At 30.1% G+C, this 19736-nt stretch overlaps 1 protein-coding gene across 1 annotated transcript; it reads left to right on the forward strand.

Annotated features, from left to right (window-relative positions):
• The first annotated feature begins 285 nt into the window (after positions 1-285).
• On the forward strand, positions 286-1870 carry LOC148232165 (protein SHQ1 homolog). Its single transcript, XM_088193069.1, has one exon. It carries the CDS (start codon positions 331-333, stop codon positions 1777-1779), a length of 1449 nt encoding a protein of 482 aa, XP_088049195.1. The 5' UTR covers positions 286-330; the 3' UTR covers positions 1780-1870.
• Positions 1871-19736: the final 17866 nt, after the last annotated feature.

Here is a 19736-nt window from a genome sequence, read left to right on the forward strand (position 1 = left end):
AGCAGTAAAAATTAAAAGGCATAATTTGCTTTTTGACTGTACATGAGTTTACTGTACCATATATGGTATGGCTGATTTTCAGCAATGCTTCAATAATTTATTTTTTAGATGACATTCAGACCTCGTTAATTCAATAATTATTACAAAAATGTAATTCTGACAAAATTAGTTTCAGGTCTAAATGGGTTGATAAAAGAATTCGATGTAAGGAATGCTCGTTACTTCGAGTTAACAAGTGCACGGCACATTTTTGTTGTCAAACTCCGCAATTGTTGTTTTGAGGTTATTTTCGGTGTGGTTGTCAAACGTTAAACAGTTCTTCAATTCAAAATGTTGATTCCAAAGTTTTCTTTGGAGCAAAACGACGACACTTTAACGGTACACGTATTTTGTCCATATTCAAATGTCCAAGACACTGAAGTATACGTGGAGGGCAAAGAATTAATATTTTCTTCAGCGCCATATCACCTTCGACTGACATTGCCTGGAGAAATAATAGAAAATGATAAATCGACTGGTAAATATGAATGCGACGGCGGCTGTTATACGTTTAACTTTGATAAAATCAATAAAGGCGAATATTTTCCTAATCTTGATATGATAACAAGCCTCAAAGCCCCAAAGGATATACCAGATTTGAATCCCGATCTCATTGAAGTGTTGGACGATTCCGATACTGACTCTGCAGACGAGTCTTCAATATTTGAATGTTCCGAACCTACGCATTCAATCAACGAGGATATCTCATTCACAAATCATAAATTTGCATATGGATTTGGTAATAAGTTGAAAGGGGATTTTAAGAATTACGGTGAAGAATTTCCTAATATATTCGAATTAAAAACGCCTGAAGAAATATCATATGATGATCGAAAACGACTGATGGAAGAACATGAAACTACTAAATTTTCATCCGATCATTACCTGGCTGATTATTTTGAAGACGATCTTATTAAACCGTTGATTGATTTTCAAGCACCGTGGGAAACTATGAAATCAAAAACTGATGTTCAATTCACAAGCGAAGAACTAGATGTCCTCAAAGAATTACCAAATAAAGAATATTTATTAACCGCTGAAGAATACAACAGGGTCACCTATAGCATTGTGGATGTATTGTTTAGTTACTGTTATGAAAAACGGATAACGATGAACGAAAATACCATCGAATCCAGCTGGACAATTAACAAAATATCCGGAACACTCAGTTGGTTTGCTGTATTTTCCAGTTTAAAAGATACATTGATTTCATGCTATCGGAGATCATTAATATATCCAATGTATCGTAACTTTAAATTATCATGCAAGATACATAGAGACGTAGAGGCCATATTTAAACTTGGACGAAAATATGTAGTAAAATGTCTCATAGATATTTATAAACTATTCAGTTTGAGTCAAGATGCAAGATATATTCTTAATCAGTTGTATATAAAAGACTTTTTGGTATTCTCTCAAAAGTGTAGTGAGAATAATTACGACTCGATACATAAAGATTTGTCTGATGTGCTAATAGACAAGCTGTGTTTAAATCTAGATCTGGAAGAATACGAAGATGCTGGAAGACTAGTGCAGATGGAAGAATCTAATATTTTGGAGAATACTGTTGCTTTGAAAATGTCCACGCTGAAATTAACACACGAAGATCATCCTAAAGTAAATAACGTTAATAAAATTAACACCGATATCATTGATTCTGACGATTCCAGTGAAGATAGTAGCGAAAGCTCTTGTTCGTCTTCCAGTGAATTAGATTCCGATGACGAAAGCGAATCTTAAAAAATATTTTTTACTATTATGTATTTATTGAATTTAATAAATCTGTTATGTAAATATTGATGTTGTAATTAAAATTTATTGTTGGTTTACATTTCGGTGTTTGATTTCTAAATCTTTTAAACATACGTCATTTTAAATCTAACCTTACTCCACCTTTCATTGTAGCGAATGTTATGGATGACTATTATCCTGGAAGATGCTAAATTATAAATATATCAAATACAGATTACATTATATAAATTAATGGTAATGCCAATCTAAATGGAAGGTAATGTTTGCTCATGGGCTTAAACGAAATTATGCAATATTTAATAGCTATTTTCAAACACTAACTACAGTATTAAAATGCATGTCATCACATTGATCCCTCCTCTTACCTAATTCTGAACCACATACCTATGAACTTGTTGAATTAGCTACCGATTATATACGAGAAGAGAAAAAATTAAATGATACAAAAATAATACCGACTATAAAAATAGTGTTCTTAGGAGATCTTATATAGTTCCCTATAAGAAAGCATCAATTAAACAAAAGTGTTTTATGAACACTCATAAATCATCAATTAAAGTAATGACTATGATAGACTTAATCATTAAAACCAAATATTTTATAACCGTCACTAATTTATTATGTGACACTCATCGATACAATAAGCACTGTTGCCCAACAAATGGGTTTTCCTATTCGTTATTCTTTTATCTACTGGGAAGCAACCACAATGACTTTGTTTATAAGAGCTCACCAGACACATACTCATACTTTATTAGAGGAGAGCTTTAATCATATTTTCATATATTTTTCTGATAAATATTTTTTATGTTTATGAGAAAGCTGACATAAAAATGTATAAGTGCACAGCCTAACTTAACTATAAAAGGATTTTGTTAATTCAATTAGACTTCAGCATATGAAGCATCGAATGGCAGGAAACAAATCTTATTTGCCATAGTAAAAAAGGTGCTGTTATTAAATTTTAGTACAACAGAAAGTTATATAAGTGCTTGAGCAGTTCTTATTGTATACAAGGAAATTAAATGTTGAATTATTAATTCAGTCCACAAATAATGCAATTAGTTCCACTGTGAAAACGTAGGAAATATATTTAACACGTGTGCTGGACAACTGGACCAATTAAGGAAGATTTAATATTATTTTTTAACTCGGATTTCAATATTCATGACAGGGTATAATGGTCAGCCAACTGAAAAGAAGTGATACTATCGGACAAAATAATGTCAAACGGTTCGTCGGGTTGCTACATTTCCGCAATTAAAAAATCATATATATACAATATTGTATTTTATACCGAAATAATGGCTAGATATTAAAATTTCTGTCGGATTTCCTGGTCTGGTAACCCAAGTTGTTCTCGTCTTAGAATTCTGTTATAATGATATTGAATGTTGTATTTTTAAGGAAAAATGAGAAAAAGAGAAAGAGGATTTAGCTTTTATAAGTGTAGTTATCATTTATTATTTACAAGCAGTGCTGCCGTGTCCATAAGAAAATATATTCTCCTACTGTTAAGTGTTTAAACGTTTATTGTTGACAATACAATACACCAGCTGCAAGGTAATGAATGCTATTGAGTGTTATGTTTGACATATAAGACAAAGAAAATACTTCATAAGGCTCAAAATGAGATAACGATTATAGAGTTTGTCTTATAGGTGATACCCGTGCAGGGCAAAATAACGAAACAATTTTTTCACCTGTTAGAGTAGAACATATAAACAATAACTTGTAAATTATATTATACATAATGGGGGCGATAGTATACATTTAGTTATTGAATGGCATGCCAGAAAAATACGTATTTAGTTTCATAGTCTCTGAATAAAATAACATATATAAACCAGGAGAGTGCTGAGAAGCTAGATAGAGCTTTTAATTGGGGTGCGGAAACTTTATCGCCTGCAATTAACATGGGCGTACACCCAAAGTTGTCATTTTTTTTTCACTTATGAATAATGACGAAATGGATAGACCTCAAAGTGACTCTTTTAAAAGAAACGGAGTATAGACCCATTGAAATGTGTTTCTACTTCTAACGCAACAAATACTATAGAATTTTGTTTGTTTTTTTAATGAACTACTTGTGTATATTTTAGAATATTGAGTTAGTAGGGTTTTTTATGTTATTTATCAGTATGAAATATGAATGGTATTTAATCGTTGGTATATGCTACTAATTAAGAAAAAAATAGTGTAAAAATATGTATTGCAAATTTTTGTATTTCTTTATTTTGGTAGTCAACGCACCACTTCATTCGAATATCGGTCTAAAGGTCGTTATGATGGCATGCTCTTTAGAGCATCTATCTCTCGATTTCGATTATATACAAACATTCTTTTAACTTTTAGAATAATACATAAAAAGGCAAATATATTTTTTTACTTTTGGAATATTACATAAAAAAAATCAGCTCGAGCGAACTTTTGGAATTTTTGTGAAATAATTGAGTGTTCATTATTTAAGAACACAACATAGCTTTTACCCCTTAGTGTTGAACGTATCAACATTTTCTAAATACATTATATTCAAGTATATATTTTATAAAAGGCTGTTACATATTTAAATTAAACTAGGGGTGAAAATGAAAACGCAGGACAAAACTACATATAAGCACAGCCCCACACAGCTTATAATCACAGCCAGTGGCATAGCTAGGGTATGTGCCGCCCAGGGCGATCTTTAAAATTGCCGCCCCCCATACATTTTTTGCAGGGGCATAAAATCAGCATTTTTTAAAATAATAAATTGGTTATTATTAAGACCTTATTATTCGTGGATTTATATATGTTTTAGTGCATTCAGGGTTAAGAACTACACTAGACGATCCCATCGCGAATATGCCGCCCCCAAGCAAGTGCCGCCCGGGGCGGCCCGCCCCCTCCGCCCTACCATAGCGACGCCACTGATCCCAGCCAATCCCCATAAAGTCGTTTGTTCTTATTATTTATCCTGGTCAAGCTGTGGATGCTTTGATATTATTCAAAAATTAAAATGCTTCTCCTAACAATATATTAATTTTGTATTGTGACAATTTTCTTCCAAGTTTACGATGTATAAAAATAAATGTAATTGACAATGAAGGCGAAACCCGTTTTTTGTGACGCTTAAGATGTTTACAGTGACGGGTTTTGGTGAAAAAAAGAAGTCATCAGCGTTTACTCACCAAGTTTTAATTAAAGTGATGAGTGATTATTGTCTATAAAAAATCAGATCGGACTGATGCATTCGGTCACGATTCGTTACGAAGAAGTTATTACGTTTTTTTTTCAAGACTGCGCTTAAAAGCGGGTTTGCGTGCATTTTTGCTGTTGCGGCCGTGGATATTATTTTTTGGTTATTTTTTATGCCCGCGAGTGCTAGATTCTCAAAGTGTCGTTTTGTGCAATTGGCGAAAGTAAAAAATATACGGAATTGGGGCGACTACTTTGTTCTTAAAAGGCGATATCGTTTGACAGCAAGGTGGATCAAAATAAATAGCTGAAAGAAAAATTGAGCTATTTTAGTGTTGTATTGAAAAAATACAATTTAAAAACAGGTTAAACAATTTAGAAAATAATTATTATCTTAATACATTCTAAAAGTTTGATTTGGCTAATTGTTTTAAATTAATGCGTAACAAGGTATCCTAGCTGCTCCACAAATATCACAGCCGGCAATAATACTACTAGATACGCCAGCGAAGACCGTTTGAACTCCGTTGACGAGATAGCAGTATCTATTGTATTATATATTTCTCTATATATGTAATAATTAGCGTATTTTTATAAAACAAACTGTTATCAGCTTTTTTCAGACACAAATCACAGTCAATTGATGACAACCATAACTAAGACTATCAAATCTGGAGACCACTTTCAGACTTTCAGTAAATCATATATTTGGAACAATAAACAGTTTTTAACTTTATAGGAATCTTACTGATTAAAAGCCACACCACTCGGCACCGGTATCAAAAAAAAAAATTCTGTAATCAAGAGATGATTCCAAATGTAGCATATTTATTTTTACTAAATTGACAAGATAAGTCCACGTCACAAACTAATTAATTTAGATTTTTTGCACACATTATGATCGAGGCAATGATTCTGATCACATTTAAAGACTTTATTTCCATAATGAAAGTCAATAAATCAAAGGACAGTATACGTCGCACAATGTGATGAATGCTTCTCTCATGGTAGATTTTATGGCGTATTGTCAGTAGAATGCTGGTAGATTAAATTACTTACACAAAACTCGTTGCCTATTGCCAAGTGTATGTACAATATTTAAATAAAAATATTAAAATATGTTCCCACACAATTTCAGGTAGACGATGGATTGATCTACTTAAGTGTTTTAGGTTGCTTCAGCTCGTTGCACACCTAAGTGTGATGCATATGCGTGAAGTTTTTTGCCTCACATCGTAAAGTGTCAAAGGCAATCATAATTCGAACCACTCACACAATTTTCAGTGCTATTACATATAATTGGATTGAGTGAAAGTAGTAAAACCTTATTTATCTAAGAAGGATAGTAAATTTTTATTAGAAAATAATTGATAATGAACCGCTTAATTATTTTAATATGAAATCTATTAAGCAAAAGATGTACATACATTGTAGTCTCTACATTTTCTTAGGCATGCCTTTTTGTCGCATTTTTAATACTCAATAATTTTGATAACAATTTAGTATTTAACCATTACTTTACTATTGTATTTAAATGATACAGTATTTTGTAATATGGTTATTTAATTTAGACTTATAATATAATACATCTAAGTAGAACAAATATTTTTTAGATATTTGTATTGAAGGAATATTTACTTTTCGTTTGAATTTTTAGCAGCAGAAATGTTTTTTTTTATTTATTATGCATAGTCCTTAAATTTCTGTTGGTTTCATTGCTTTATATGAACATATAATACATATGTATACGTGCATAAACTGAAGACTTTTAAGGCGATCAAGTGTCTGAAGATTCTTGATCGCTTTAATTAGTAAATAATATTTTGTTAATTAAATAAAGCATTCTCTAGATTTTATTTATTTCAGAAAAGGTTTGCTGTTTTATATTTATTCTAAACACATTAAATTGATATAATAAATTAAAAAGAGCTAAGACTATAAATTAAAAAATATAAAATACTATAATTTTATTACCACGAATAAAAAGTGTATGTGCAAGTATATTAATATATGAAAAGAAAATTTTTTAATAATAGTTATATTTCAATCATGAGTACGTAATATTTTTATATATATAAGAAAATATCAATGTCCGTTTGTATTTTATTATTATTATTATGAATGACAATTTTACTATTGAATAAAGAATCACTATAAATAAATATATTACATTTTCATTAATATGGTATCTCGTAATAAGGTTTGTAAGGGTTTTCTTAAGGGACTTTTGGGTACAGAAGCCAACTTTGTAGGCCTTACCCATATGTAAATTTAATTAATTTCCTTCAAAACAAGACATTGAATGGAAATTATTTGTTAAAAGTTTATGAATTTTCATGACGATTTTAAATAATATTAACACATTTTATTATTTATGAATTTATTAAGCTTAACTAAATTAATATTTATTATTTATAATAGTATTAACATAGCTGAATTTATTTGTACATACATATATATATATATATATATATATATATATATATATATATATATATATATATATATATATATATATATATTATTGCTGAAAATTATTGGTTTATAAATACTATTTCTTTTAAAAATAACCAAAATTATTATAAATAATGTAGATTAGAAAAAAATCAAATATAAATCGATTTAAAAGAATGATTCTGTAATCTTAGTATATAATTTATTTATTGTAAATTTTTCGTTGTAACATGAGGCGTAGGCTGTAGATATACAATATGCTATACATAATATAACTGAATACAGGTTAGCGGCATTGTGGCATTGAACCGGTTAAAATTAAACATTATGAATAAAACTGGAATTCGATGTGTACCACACAGCGTTCCTTAAAACCGGTATTATTTAATTATCTGTTTCATATTGTTATTCTGTTAATGAAGCCCTAGTAATGACCCACATAGATATACTATGAAGTTCATGAACAATACGCTATAAATTTTCGAATATGTCTAAATATACTTTTTAAACGTATATTGTGCTTAAAGTAAAATTTGCTTCATTCAAAATATTTTAGAAGTAGCCACATTTGTACAATAAATTAAACATGTAGAAAGTTACCTTATTTTGATAATTAAAATATTTTCATTTTCAATTAATTTGGTAAATATAATATGTGATTTATGGTAATGATGTTCTATGAGATAGTTATTAGTACGTGAATGTTTTGTGTATTCAGTGAAATTTTAAAATTGAAAGTTATAAATTAGGTGAAAATAATCGATACATTCATAGCCACATATAGTTTAAAAAATTACAATTTTTTGTGAAAATAAACTGTTTGTATATCTAGCATATTTTTATATGATACATGTAACACGATTTCATTTACATTCGTACATATTAAATGTTGATAAATATTAATGTGAATGTAAGTGTTTTAGAACAGTACAGTGGTTTGTAGAATTCGCCGTGGTTATGTGGTTTATAAAATATTTATTTTTTAACTTAAAAGGTTTTTAAATATGTAATATAATACATCAAAAGCATTAGGATGTTCAGTGTCGTTAGTGATTATCATTAGAGCACCATTAGAAGCAATTACCAGAGTGCTCCAGCCAAAGTATTGCAAAATTTAATCTAAATATATGCATGTGTGTAATTTTGTCATGTGAGTTGCACAGGTGGTGTATTTAAAATTACCTGTTGTAACAATGTGGGATATTAAGTAAATAGTGATATAAATATCTTACTAGAAATAACTGTTGTGTGGAGAGAAACGTAAAGTATGGCAATTTGTTATGTTCTACATATATATTGGCAGTAAAATCTTCGAGAGTCGAAGGGTGTTGTTATTGGATTTTTGTGTTTCTTTGTGTGGTTTCTAGAGATTCATGGAGTTGAGTGTTCCGCTTAACGATTATACCTTTATATAGAGCAGTGCGAGCTGATTCGATTTCATCGCGAACGTGAGGTGTTTTTGCAATTGAATATTAACTAGGTTGAAGAGTATGAATCAGTTTTTTTATTTTTATATTATGTAAATTTAATATATTTGAAAAATAAAGATATACTTATTTATTTAATAGTTATTTAAATAATGGAAAACATTTTTAATAATAAAGTAGTAATTATTTGCGGAAATAATATGTTTTTTAACTTTACTTTTAATCGGAACTATTATCATGGAAAATAATACTATTGCCTTACAAAATTTTTGGTAGCATAATGTCATAGATTTAGGGAGAAAGTGAATTGTGTGGTCTGTGAAAAGGGGGTCTGGCACAATGTAATATTAGGGGGAGGGTGTCAAAGATTTACGAAAAACCTATGACATAATTAATATTGTAAAGCTCTATATTCTCATTTCTCGAGAAATTTTCTTATTTCTCAAAAAAAAATTATAAGGCACTTTTATTATATAAAATTAAATTTGTACGAATATTTTTTAAATATTTACAATCACTGCCTTTTTATATCGCTGCATAAATAAAGGCAGGTTCATGCCTAATATGCATACTTTTCGGAAGGTTTTGTTAAGGGTTTGGGAACGACAGATTTCTTTCTACAAATTTTCAACACTCGAACTTGCTTAATTTTTGCTTAAGTAATAAAAGAAGACACTCAGATAAGAAACCTTTCTGAAGGTGTTCGTGTCAGATGTTTGAAAATATGCATACTTTCTCGGAAGATCGAAAGCATTTGAATGAACAACAAACTTTTTGCATTTTTCTATTACTCTAACCGGCCGTCGGTTTTATCTTTGATGAGAACAAATTACGCATGTGAATTGGCAGAATGCAATACAATTTAGGAATATTTTTATTTTTCGCTACAAAAAAAAATGTTTTTTTTTTTATATTATTTTTGTAACAGCAACATTTTTTTGGTAAAACAATTGGAAAATATAAATTCTGCTAAGCTCAAATTTTCAACGGGCAATTAAAGACAAATTATATAATCGAAGAAATTAGACATTGATGTCATTAATTAAATATTTGCAATATGCAGAATCTTTCACCAGTCAAATAAAGAATGGCTTTTTTATTTATTCTTCAAAAGCAGAAATATGTAATATAGGGAAAGTAATTATTTACAGATTATTTAAAGGCTCGACGAATTCTAAAGACCCTCGCACCTTCATTAAATCATTAGAATCAATTGAAGAAATTTAAAATTTGTCATTGGCACAACAATTAAAGAAAGAAATTTCTTTCAGCCTTACAGAGAGTAGTGTAAGAAAACCAACATCTTACGAATTAATGGAGAAAGAATGAAATATTTAAATCGACTGGCAAGAGAACAAATAATTTACAGTGTCTATTTGAAGCTTTTTTTTGTAATTTTTTCACAGCATTTTATTGTACGAAAAAAGAATGTTTAATTTTACTTCAGATGGCATGTGTTTTTTAAAGGATTATTCTAAGAATAATATATAATAACGTATCTGCAATACTTTATTGTATTCCACACATTTTTTTTTATTCATCAAAATATCTCAAATTCTCGAGAAATTTGAGACGTGATGTGAAGAATTCTGATTTATCGAGAAATCAGAATGCCTAGACAGAACGCACCCGTCGGCGTCGGCGTATCAATACGCTCTCACCCTAAAATTAGTATTAGTATATACGTGGAATTGCTTACAATTTGTCAGTTTTCGAGTTTTTTCTACTGTTTCAGAGTCGCTGTGCTTTTCTGGAGAAGGAAAAAGGACAATTTGCTTTTTTAATATAGTTGATATTATCCATCGATGTTTAAATCTACACAATAATTGTATAAATACCCTATTTTTTGTAGATTTTCAGGTCGGTCTTATATGCGGACTATACCCGAATGGCCGCGGACACCAGTCCAGGATCAGCTGACTGGGTCAGTTGGCAAGATATTAAGCACTCGCCAATCAACCAGTTGTAAAGTCATAGTTTAAATAATTTATTGTGCTTGCGCCAGGTTCACAGTTCATGAATGAACGATTGCATTAATTATATTCGAATACCAAATCTTGATTTGTATAATAATTATTACACTTTTGCAATTCTTTGTTTTTCGGCTGGTTGATAACGTAAGATTTTGTATGGTGCACATTTTATAATACGTCACTGGAATAATATATCTTCAGTGGTGCTCAAATACGGCTCACCTTTGAATTTAAAAGTTGAAAAATACGAGAAAAAATAACAATTCCAAATATAAATATCTGCATTTTTGATAAATAAAGCTCAATCATAATCTCATCGATTTTGTGTGTCGTTGCCTGAACTCTTAAAATTTGGCGACTCTTCCCAGTTTTTAGGCTCAAGTTTATCGCTCGAGGACTTCTAATTAAATTCTTGCTAAATCGAATTTTTAGATTTATTGATAAACTATATTGACACGAAATACAACTGTTTTTGCTACGAGCTAGCTACGACTCAGATACAGATCAATATTATTAGTGTCCTGATGGACCATATGGTACAAAAAGCTTTATGATAATGCCCTCAAAACAAAGTAGAATTCTATATTTTTAACATTACGTTAATTAAAAACGAAAAAAAAACATGGGACGTCATTTCGTTTAAGATAACTATGAGTGCTTATCGCCAAAGTGAGCGAGTGACCTGTGTATATAACAATACATTTAAAATCGTTGATCTTAATTGAAAAATTCCACTGATATCTAGGCACACAATGAGTTTTATCAGTAGTAAAAATCCCTGCGAACAAATATTTAAAAAATAATAATAAAAAGAAGCATTGAAACCGCCTGGGAAATTACATTTGAGTCTCGCTACCATTCATACCTTACTATATTGAAATATTTAATTAAAAACGCTTTAACATTTATAAGCTGTTTACTATTATTATAATTTGGATTAATTCATTTTATGAATAAAATATGTATTCACTATATCTATATTAAAAATATAAATAAAAAATCATGTTATAAAGGAACCGTTTTTATATTAAAAATGAGGTGAGGGAGTTTCCACTGTACGTATTATTTGGTTTTCAGTTTTGGCCCGCCATCAAAAAAGTTTGTTTATCACTGATGTACGTAATATGGATCTATACGTTTTTCTTCGTTTGTGCTAAGTGTTGAGGGGAAGTCGTTTGTGTGAATTTCAATATTCACTGCTTTTAAATTTTGCAAAAACTTGGAATTTTGAACCTAAATGGTACCCAGGGCACCCGATGCCAGCTGCCTGATGCCAGCGCCTCGATACGCTACAAATGGATCAAATAACTTATGTACTATATGTATAAAAAAATGTTTTATGACAATTACCAAATATAAAAATGATCTATTATAATTCGCAGGCTATTTTTAATAGTTATAAATTGCTTGGTAGCAATTATTAATACTTATTAATTGCTACCTGAGACATTTTATTAAAGATAATTAAAGGAATTCTTGCCGTAAAGTTAAAAACTAAAATTTAACAAGATTTTATGAGCAAAGTTAAGGCAGTTGTCGTGTCGTGTTCACGGTTCCTTAGTAATAAAAGTTCCAGACATAATTAACGTGATTATTAAAAGTTTCCAAGAAAATCCACTAAGCTGTCTGTTACTTGTAGTATTGAATATCATCTATATCAGAGTCACCTAAGCCTTCCGATTTGTTTAGTGTATAATTTATTTCATTTTTTATATAATTTATTATTTTTAATACATATTGCTTTAGTGCGCATATGCCGATAATCCCCATCCGGTAATATCTACCTCTAAGACCTGCTACTCATTAAGAAACTTAGTTTCTAAGTCATTCATTATTATTTTGACTTATTTCTGCACATGTTTTAAACAAAATAATCAAAAAGGAAATCTACAGTCTCAGTTTGGCAGCTCTATGTTGACGCACAGATAATCAACACCAACACTTAACATCTTTAAAAAGGGCTTTATTGAATAAACGCTACGCCAAGAATGCAGTATATTGTATCACAACGCTCCTAGAAATAGTACTAGGATACAAATATGGCTGCGATCCGTACTCCCTTTTGTCGAAATATTTGCGATTTTATAATAGTTAAAAGTACAGCAGACCTCCCCAATAACACGGTGCTATTGGGGGTAAGCGAGCCAAAGGAAGGATATCTGATTTATACGTACGTATTTCAAACAATTGTATGAATATTTTCTAGTCGCCTAATTACATGCGTCTAATTTACCGTGTTATTGGGGGGTCTACTGTATTACACTTTGCTGGAATTCCAGACAATGGAGCAATATTTGAAAATTGTGACGTCTTTAACTTTGAATGTGTGCATACTAAATCTCTTTCCATGCTTGAACGTCATTCTCAAGTCATCAATGGAATTATATCTATATAAAATACTTCCGCTTAAACTGTTGGTAACTTGAAAATGTAGCAACATGACACTTGACAATGCCTAAAGGTAGTCGGTTATCGATCGATTACCTTCACAAAGACCCAAAGTATATTTATAAAGACAATGAATTCGCATTTGTGTGAATACTATAAAATACTATCAGGTTATAAGCATATAATAAATAAATAAATTTATTTTAGTTAAAATTAGATCGTGACCAAGCTTACTCCAATCCGTTTAAAAAAACTACAATATTGCTCAAACATAGAATAATACATTTTATTAATACAAGACATACAAAAAATTAAAGAAAATAATACATAGTACACAGTGGCGTAGCTATGGTGGGGCGGAGGGGGCGGGCCGCCCCGGGCGGCACTTGCTTGGGGGCGGCATATTCGCGATGGGATTGTCTAGTGTCGTTCTTAACCCTGAATGCACTAAAACATATATAAATCCACGAATAACAAGAGCTTAATAATAACCAATTTATTATTTTAAGAAATGCTGACTTTATGACCCCTGTAAAAATTGAATGGGAGAGGGGCGGCAATTTTAAGGATCGTCCTGAGCGGCACATACCCTAGCTACGCTACTGATAGTACATAAGGAAAAAATATAAAATATTTAAATTAAATGGAACGAACTGTACCATATCCTCGTAGCTGACATTAAATATATCAGTGTGCAATGTTATGGTATTAAGGAGCTGGATAGCGAGTCGACCAGCGCGGACGTTCTGGATCTGACGGGCAAAGAGGTCACGTTCGTGGTTCTCAAAGACGTTCCAGAACCCAAAAGTTTAATTTCTCGAGCATAATTTGATTGTCGACAGAAACTTTCATTAGTTTGAATTAATGCTTAGCGACGTACCACTTTCTGCGAAAACTCACCAAATTGTATCTCAACGCTCCTTTAAATATCTTCATATAAAGATATCTCAAGAAACTTTACAGATTTTTTTTGATTAAAAAAGAGTATTTGGTTGTTCGGGGACTTCCAATTATATTGATCTTGGCGTTCTTCATAATAAAGCCAAGCATTTAGGAAGATTTATTGCAGACGTTGTTTACGTGTAGAGAGAATCTCCACTTGCTCTCAAAAATAATTCCGAGATCTTTAGAGGAAGTTTCTATAGTCAAGGTGTTCCCACCGAGATCGTAAGAATAATCTGATGGTAAACAGGATCAAAAATACTAAAGGACTGGCGGTAGACGGAAGTCCAAATTCATAATCAAAATTACTCTGTAGAGGGAAATAGTCCGCAACAGAGCAAAAAAATTTAAATCATTTGCATACAGAAGAAAATTCCAATTTATAACTGCCATATTTATGTCATTATTAAATAATATAAGTAGCAGAGGACCGATTATAAAACTTTGAGGAACCCCCGAACGGAGGAAATACTCTTTGGACAATCGTCACTATAGGTTACAAATTGTCTACGATTGTTAAAATAATTCAAGAATAGCCGAGTCAAATCGTACGAGCAACATTTTTTGTAATAATATCATATGAAAAACCTTATCGAAGCCCTTTTCAAAATCCATTCCTTGCCAACAACTTGATCGCTGGTTGTAACTAGGTCGATCGCGGCACAATGACATATTCACAATCAGTTTTGACGTCGAAGAAGTGTTACTTTGCTGCCAAATAGACGCCGGAAATTCTGGTTACAGATATTAACACATAAATTGCTACATATATGGAGAAATATGGATGCCGCTATCAGGCGTAGAAGTTAAATTGGCAGTCGAGTTGTATTATTGTCGGCTGTAATTTCAGTCAAACAGTTGGAAGTTGTCAAGATATCTTTTCGCGATGCTCTCTTTACAATCCGTTGATGTCTTTCATGTTTTATTCTAACTTGTCTCTGTTCGTCTCTATTGCTATGACCCAGTGAAGTCTTTCCGGTGTCTCCCTTCTGCGTCTCACACCGCGTCTTTCCCTTCTGCGTCTCTGATAGCTCTTGGGAATCGCAGATTAAAAATCGCATCGCTTTTTGGACACACACGCAAAATGTGTTAGAAGAGATACGCTCCAGATGTTCACATAGCGATTATTAACAATATTATTATCTGCAGGGTAAAATGTATGGTCTATCGCGCGTTTTTTTATAACCGTATGATTTCCACGACGATTGGGAATTATCATATTTTTCGTAATTGTTGAAGGGAAATGTTACTGTCTGAAGAACTAAAATATGGACTTATAACGCAACGAAAGATGCGTTCAAAACCAATAGAGCAATCCAAGGCTGCAACAATTGCTTTTTTACGAAATAGTTATCAATTTTTTCTGAGAGCAAAATTTGTTAAAGAATTCGCGGATTCACTAATTAAAAACATCATAAATAAAAGCGATATAAAAAGAGACATTCAAGATATACAATCTTCTCGAAATAAAATGAAAATAAATGTTCCATAATTAATCAATGTATTTAATTTTCCTTACATTGGATGAATCAACGGATGTCGGTGGTATTGTACAATTATTAGAATGATCATTGTAGCTTTTTCTTTTATAGAATAACCATAAAGAACGATTTAATTACGTGGAAGAACTGGAGGTATCGATGTTTTTACCGGATTCAATAAATGTGTAACTAAGATACAGTTGCTATTATTAAAGCTTGTTAATGGATATTTTGCCTTATGACAGAATAACGATGATTTAGCAAATATTTTGCACTATCACTGCATTATTCATTAATTAGTTTTATATAACAAGAGATTAAACACAAAAGTGTAATAGATATTGCATTTAAAATTATTAAATCAATGCAATGCAAGACTTGATTTTCACACAGATGCGAGGTGATAAAACCGAAGTAAGTTTTTGCTAAAAAGTACAATATATAACTTGTTATAAAGTGTTTTAGTAGTACAATATAGAAATTGATAAATAAATATTGTAAATAAACATTGCAAGTTAATTCTAAATATAGCTTTGGTGTCAGTTGAATTTGAAACACAATATTTAGGAAGAATATAAAAAAAGTCTATTTATAATAGATGACCATGTATTTCACAGAGCGTTTATTATCATCGAAGCCTGATTTTGATTGAAGTCCGTTCGCGGTTTTCACTGCGTGGGCCGGACTAGGACTATAAATATACAAAATAAAATATCGATGCGCTTCGGGCGAATGGCACCCTGACCTTCATTTATATTAGGTGTATTAGAGGCCCAAACAGAAAAACAATTTGAACCGCCGACGTTAACATATGGCTACGAGTCACGAGTGGAAGAAAAAAAAAACACTAAAGAAAGTAGGATGAACGATGAAAACCTATGTGCCTAGGACGCTCGAAATGGGCACCACATAAAATATGCAATCAGTGTTGAGAGAATCGCGACAATCTGGTAAAACACGAACGAAATGAATTATGGCGCATAGCGCATTGAGCAGACATGGGTCGAATTAGAAATTTTGCAGACGTGACCCTGAACTAATGCAATTTTCGATGGGTAAAAAAATGGCTAAGCTGCTCGAATACGTGATTTTAATTTGAGGGCGCAGAGACACTTCCAACGACTTTTCTAAGACGTGAGATAAATTTGAAGATATTCGATTAGGAATTATATAACAATAAGGCAACTAAATATGGTTTTATTTATTTATATTGTTTTTTTCCCATATATCTGTCACATATATTAAAGACAAATATTTGTGAAAAGAATGTACATATATTTTCCGCCTATATTATTACTTTTGTATCGTATATACAATAAAATACATATATATTGATAAAACAAATAGACATAGGTACATGAATTTGTACTTCCGCAATTTTAAATTTTCACATTTACATAAAATATTATATATGTATATACTTTAAATCCAGAACAGAGATTAAATATAAGCTAGTTATGTCATAAATAAATTCAAGTTCGGTTATATATAATATATTACAACTTAAAAAAATCTTTGTTGGTTTTCGAGTATCTAAAGATATGCTAGCACTTCTGTGGAATTACAAAATAAAATATTTTGTAAAGAGAAGAAAAGAACACTGATTAGATTTAAGTAACTTATACTTAACATATTATATCAAAAATTGCTCAAACTTTAGTTTTCTGAGTTTTAAACTTGCACAAAAAGTTTCGGAACCAATTGCTCATGTAAATTGAGGACACATAAAATTATTAAAAAAGTTTTAATATAGTCATTGAATTAATTAATCTTAAATTAAGAATAAAATTATACAGCAGAGTATAAAACATATTAATTATAAATTGAATTAATAGAATACCTAAAAATATATTTACTGCATAAAAAAGTATATTATAAATTAAACATATAAAAAAATATTTTTAAAATGTTAAGAAAAATATTTTAATAAAATTTATTATAATTTTGGGTTTACGAATAGGCAATGCATAATACCATTCATGAATTACGTCTTGATTATAGATGCTAAGAATTTTATTAAAAAGAGGATAATTTTAAAAAGCAATTTTAAAATTCTAAGATATGAAAAATATATACTCATAAATATAATATATAACATTTCTTATAAATAACTATTCACAAAGTAAATTCATTATAACGTAACTTGAACTTTTTAATTTAACAAGTATATAAAACATTTTCCCTTTCTGCAATCTTTTGCTTGGCAATTAGAACATAATATTTCTGTTACAGTCGCTAATGAATTGTTATTTTTATATTAATAGGAAAACAAGCAATTCAATTTCTATTCTTTGTAGATGAAAAGTTACTAGTTACTATAGAAACTTGAATCAATAATATCAGAAATACACAATGTATGTAATAAAAAACTTAAAATAATTATATAACGACTTTATAGTATTCCATGGACAATCAATTATGTAATCTTAGCTCCTAAATTTAATTTTTATTTTAAAATATAAATATTTAATCGATTGGTACCATTTAAATCTGAAAATATTAATAAGCAAACACGGCAATCAATATCCTCCTTTATTGGTTTCTGAAAAAATAGATTTATACAGCTATAAATGAAATCTAAAAATATTCTTATCACGTTGTCCATTACGTAATATTCTCATGTATAACATAGATAGATAAAAAATATTATTCCGAACATTAATTCTTAAAATAAAAGTTTAATGTCTAAGATCTAATATAATAAATATTTATGCATATATTTTTCGAGCTTTAAGTAGAAAAGTAAATTATTATATACATATGTATATATTTGCTTTGAAGTAGCGCTTAAGCGTCCATGACGGAGATTGAACTTTATTCTCCTTGTAATTACTCTCCACAAAAGCAGCGTCTGACCGACCCTCTAATTGTATTTGGTAATACCGAAATGAATGTAGTTTTAACAGATGATACCTAAGGACTCTTTTTATTTAATTTACATTTCGATATTTAAAAACAAAATTGGGCCGAAAAATATTACTAATTTTTATTTATTGCAAATTAAATGTATCATTAGAAAGTACCTTTATGGATAAATCTAAATTTAATTGTTTTTATATAGTTTAATTTTATTCGTCAACATAAATCACTACAGGCAGATAAGTGCTTTAAATTTAGCGGATTCAATTAGTTACCTTGTCTAAAATTTAGAACAAAAATTCTGGTTTTCGCGAAGCGGAAACACGGATGTTTTGCATATTATTTTAAGAGGAAATAGCCTGTATTAGATCTACCGATTCACGGTTTGAGAACATTTAATTTCGAAGTATATGAGCACCACTGGAGGCAAATATCCGCTTAGAGGGACGGCAATTTTGATTGATTGCTCGGACACGTGTTAATTAATCCCAAAATAAAAGTACGCTTTTTCCTCCTTTGCACGCAGCGAAAACCATTGACGGATTATTACATTCAAGAATTAATTGTACCTATCAAAAAAATAAAATTTACATTTAATCATATTTCTTTTCAATATCAAATAATAATGATTTGAAGCAGTCAATTCGTGATTGATATTTTTTCTCGTTGAATTAGATTATAAAGGAGATGTTATTCTCCGTATAAAAAATGTGTAATAATATACCATTCGCAAAGGAATTAAGTATACTCTGATGGCATTCAACTTGAACTAATTTAAATTATATTTTGTGTAAGAACCATATGGCTTTAGAGCTCTTTTTGTATTTTGTTCACGATAATAATATTAAATTTCTCTAAAGAAAAAAAATAAGTAGGATGTGGCATATTTTTCTGCATACCGTAGGCGTTATAATGATTAAAAAAATAATGCAAAAAGTCTCTTTATTCAATCTATGTAGTATATATGGTCATCTTCAGCTCTACTTAATTTAATGATGGAAAAAAATAACTGACCGGACTATATGGAACACTTGATTTTTTTAAAAAATTATTTGTAATATATTTTACATGATCAAATTTAAGTGAATAAAAGTATCATGTGAGATTATTGGTGGGTGTACGAAATGATAAAAGAAACTTTTGCAATTATTTAAAATAAATATTTTAGTCAAAAATAGAACATCACACAATTTTCTTTCTAGCATATTTAAATATATATCTCATACAAAAAAATATATTCAGAA

The sequence above is a fragment of the Plectrocnemia conspersa genome, unplaced genomic scaffold (assembly GCF_051122295.1).
Source record: "Plectrocnemia conspersa isolate PC_06_02 unplaced genomic scaffold, ASM5112229v1 ptg000009l, whole genome shotgun sequence".
Lineage (NCBI taxonomy): Eukaryota > Metazoa > Arthropoda > Insecta > Trichoptera > Polycentropodidae > Plectrocnemia > Plectrocnemia conspersa.

What these genes read in the sequence shown, in the direction of transcription:
- LOC148232165 (XM_088193069.1), top strand. Translation starts at nt 331, where the DNA reads ATGTTGATTCCAAAGTTTTCTTTGGAGCAAAACGACGACACTTTAACG.